Consider the following 4,347-nt stretch of genomic DNA (forward strand, 5'->3'; position numbering starts at 1 on the left):
AGGGTATAGTATGCGTTAATACGAGTAAACCAGGAGAGATAATTTTTGAAGGGATTAGATACAGCATAGGTGGGCGGCCAGCGGTGCAGGGTGTCTGGAGGTCTCATGTTGCTCTACAGGGGCTGAGAACTGTATTGAGGTGATTGTTGGGGACTTGGATGGAGCACAAGCAGAGGGTGAAAGACGACGACGACGACCTACTGTGCTTATCAAAGTGGGCTTGGGATTGGGCATAGTACGCTTGCAATAGGTATAGTTAGTATTGTATAAGTTATTGTGACGTCGTAAATCAGCATCTATATTGGAGTTTCACGACCGTGATATGAAAAACACTAGTGGAAAACGTATTTCACGACTACTGCATATAACCGCGAATATCGCGTTTTTTACCGAGTTTTACACTACTTCAAGTAAAACGGGTGAAACTCTATTATGTTTTGTTCTTTTCTCGGTGAATTGATATGAAGTGTGATTTACAATTTACAGTTTGATTTTCCAGTTGGAATTGGGGTGATCGATGCACGCATGCACATGACAAAAGTGTACTGTTGTAGGTGCCTTTAGTGACGGGTCTGGATGAACTGGAGCGGCTTGAGACTTGGGCTCGTCTGTCCGTAGGGAAGGAGAGGGTTATAGTGGAGCTACAGGAAGATGGAGAGGAGACCTCTACCACAATGAAGGAGGAAGGCAATGGGAGTCCTCCTCCTCGAGAGGAGACCTCTACCACCACCACAATGAAGGAGGAAGGCAATGGGAGTCCTCCTTCTCGAGAGGAGACCTCCACCACCACCACGATGAAGGAGGAAGGCAATGGGAGTCCTCCTTCTCGAGAGGAGACCTCCACCACCACCACGATGAAGGAGGAAGACAATGGGAGTCCTCCTTCTCGAGAGGAGACCTCCACCACCACCACGATGAAGGAGGAAAGCAATGGCAGTCCTCCTTCTCGAGGGGAGACCTCTATCACCACTACGATGAAGGAGGAAAGCAATGGGAGTCCTCCTCCTCGAGGGGAGACCTCTACCACGATGAAGGAGGAAGGCAACAGGTATGTTTAATTGTGACCTCCAAGAGGTAGTGTTTCGGTTCAGACGTGATGATGATGGTGATACCCATGGGAAGTCAGCTACAGCAAAGGTCTCTAGCCCCCATGAGGATGATGAAGAAGCATGTGAATCATCTAATGAGGATATGACCACCTCCGATGAGGACTGGCCGAGCCCTGACGAGTAAGCTTATTGCGCTGCTGTTACCTCCCCTGAGTGCTTCCCCCCTGCTCAGTATTGCAGCGGGGATATTGGACAACAGCGACTGGGCTGCACAGTGTATTCAATCCGGCGCTGGACGACTTGAAGAGTTCATGAGAGGGTTCACAGGTTATGCTGGGTTGCGGACAACAGAATTGCTTGAGGAATTTGCACGCATGCGCACGGTCATTTTATCACATGCCGCAAGAAGTCGATCGGGAGTTCGATTTGGGCAACCAAACTCCTACCTGAGATTAGATGAAAATTGGCCGTATTACTCGAGAAATCAAATTCTCGTGCATTTGCAAGAGGACGGCGCAAGCACAGTGTAGTGGAGTTTCGCCCGTGATATGAAAAACACTAGGGAAAAATATATTTTACAATTCACATCGCGGAAAACAAGTGCGTTATCGGTTGTCGCGGAAAACATATGCGTCCTATAATTTTCGTGGAGTATTACGCCACTTCACGTTAAACGGGTGAAACTCCATTTTTATGTTAATCGGAAATCTCTTTACTCGATGTGTAATGAAGTTTATAAGAATGCAATGTGATTCCTCTCGTGAATTCAGGAGAATTTTTTACCATAATTTTCTGAGATTTCAGATTATACGTTCCCTGAAGACTCAGCAGTAGTGGAGGAGCCGAGCTCGAGTGAGGATAACGAAGACGCGAAAGCTGTCATTGGTAGGGGTGGTCGTTTCTGCTTGAGATTTTTATGGAGTTCGTGGGAATGCCACTGTGAAGGGTGAAGACTATGTTGAACTAGATCACTTATCGGGAGTAGATATTTAAATGGAATAGATGACGTTTTTCGATTGGCAAGTTGATATTTCAGAGGGGTTGAAGACAGCTACAGGAGCGATAGCATCAGCGGCTAACTCGGCAGTGGGAACAGTAGGAGGTTATATAGTCCGCGCGGGGAGCTCAGCGGTAGGGGATGAAGTAGCAGTGTTGGGCGTGATGGAACGTAAGGGTGCTGCTGTTGTTAGTTACAGGGCTTGCGAGAGGAGATGAAGGATGATGATAACTTCACTGCTGCTGATAAAGTAGGGATATATAAGCTCTGTGGGAAAGAAATTAAGTTTGAACTCGCTGGTGTCTACATAGTTCGGCCCTTCCTAGTTGGTATGTACTGGAGATTTTGGTGACTATAGTGCATGCCGATTCGGGAGTAGGAAGGTACTTGTTAAATATGCATGAGAAATATTGAGAGTAGTTGGTAGTGTTGGGACAATACAACTGGACAAGTGGTCTTCAACTTATGATCAATAGAGTAATTATAAATCATCCGCTGGGTTAGCAAAGGAAGACGAGTAGTATCACAAGAATCTGACAACACCTGTGTAGGACGTTCATTCACACGTTGTAGTCTAAAATGAACTAACGTTGTCTTCAGTATGGCCCGGAGAAAATCAACAGCGATAGCGGAGTATTGGTGGAGACATTCCGTGTCAAGTTCTGTAACGATTTTAATTTTCATAGTTGAGCATGTATATATATCATCTTGTTTGAAGCATGCTGTTTGCATTTTTGTATCATTTATCGATTACAGTAGTAGTAGTAGTAGTAGTAGTAGTAGTAGTAGTAGTAGTAGTAGTAGTAGTAATAGTAGTAATAGTAGTAATAATAATAGTAGTAGTAGTAGTAGTAGTAGTAGTAGTAGTAGTAGTAGTAGTAGTAGTATTCTGTTGGTGGTCAGGTCGGTAGTGCTGCTGTGACTGGACTAGCTAAGGTCCTCTCTGGGTTATCATCGGCTAAGTCGGACCTAGAGGGTGTTGCTGCTGACGAGGTCTCTAAAGCGGCAGCTAGACGGTATGGCAAGGATGCAGGTAGGCTCATCCAGTTTCGAGAAATAACGCTCTCAAGGGTGTGATAATAAGGGGGAAATGTTCTTAGCCGTGTGGAAAATTCATAATGATTTGTCCTTGGGAAGACTATGGATTCATGAATGACTTCTTGTTTATCGAAGTCGTATGCAGATTTCATAGGGACTAGTGAGATATGAATATAATAGGTATCATGGTTCGAGACAGCCTAGCCACAGCAGGCAACGCGACTTCGTTGTTATCAGTGGCTACTCCTTCGAACGTCATATCAAAGGGGATGCAACAGTAAGCAGTGTCGTATTTAGTGTGGGGGAAAATTTGCGAATATTTTTCCCACGACGTGTGTTGCTGACGATATGGAAATTTTGAAGAAGTGTTGAGAAATTCTGCGAAATTTTTTCGCTCGTAAAATCCAATACGAATTCATTCAAATTTTCATAAAGTTTCCATATGGTCACCAACACACGTAGTTGAGCATGTGTCTGTTTTCCTCCCACACTGGTCGCATTGTAATATTCCTTTTAGCTATAGCTCATATGTAATCTGTGGGTGCTTACATTGGAGTTTCACCCTAGTGACATGAAAAACATTAGTGAAAAATATATTTTACGACTACTGCATATCATCCCGAATATCGCGTTTTTCAAAGAGTATTACGCCGCTTCGCGTAAAACGAATAAAACTCCATTGTATGTTCCCATGTTACTTCCGGAGTACTCAAGATTGTTTATATTACTCAGAGCGTCCCCTTCTACTGTTGCCACGGCGTCAGTCCAAGACGCGGACTTGCTCGGATTGAGTGAAGACGAGCAAACGGTTGAACCTGCAGTAGATCAGAAGAGCCTTCCCGAAGTTCCGATGGCTGAGAAAACATTGGAGAGCACTTCGGAGGGGTTAAAGATGATTGAGGATAGCCGCTCGGTTGCGGAAAAAGAGTCGACCGGGGAGACTAGTGAGAGCGTGTCGGGAGTATGTGAAGATGCAATTGGCTCGAATGCTTCTACTGAGGCTCCAGCTACGGGGCGTGAGGAGGACGCTGTTCTACCTCTGTGAGGATAGTATATGCTGTTACGATGATGATTTCGAGCTGTGTTCACGTCGTTACGGTACACTGTTTAGCGCATTTTATTTGGCATAGTTGAATAGAAAAAGCACCATTCTGTCATCGGTGCTGTGCTCTTACCGTTATAGTTTTAATTCCTATGGTTACTATAATATGTATGCATTCTACCTGTTTCGGTATAAGAAGCAGTTTGTTTCTACCTCCTTCT

At 44.8% G+C, this 4,347-nt stretch overlaps 1 protein-coding gene across 1 annotated transcript; it reads left to right on the forward strand.

The window, feature by feature from the left end:
* Positions 1 to 674: 674 nt before the first annotated feature.
* On the forward strand, positions 675 to 4,329 carry Pmar_PMAR020846 (conserved hypothetical protein; the record flags this gene model as incomplete). Its single annotated transcript, XM_002782224.1, has 9 exons — positions 675 to 1,048; positions 1,092 to 1,229; positions 1,282 to 1,376; positions 1,854 to 1,934; positions 2,086 to 2,180; positions 2,240 to 2,296; positions 2,950 to 3,079; positions 3,265 to 3,361; positions 3,817 to 4,329. 9 exons carry the CDS (start codon positions 675 to 677, stop codon positions 4,127 to 4,129), a joined length of 1,380 nt encoding a protein of 459 aa, XP_002782270.1. The 3' UTR covers positions 4,130 to 4,329.
* Positions 4,330 to 4,347: the final 18 nt, after the last annotated feature.

The sequence above is a fragment of the Perkinsus marinus genome, assembly GCF_000006405.1.
Source record: "Perkinsus marinus ATCC 50983 genomic scaffold scf_1104296939894, whole genome shotgun sequence".
NCBI classification, from domain to species: domain Eukaryota; phylum Perkinsozoa; order Perkinsida; family Perkinsidae; genus Perkinsus; species Perkinsus marinus.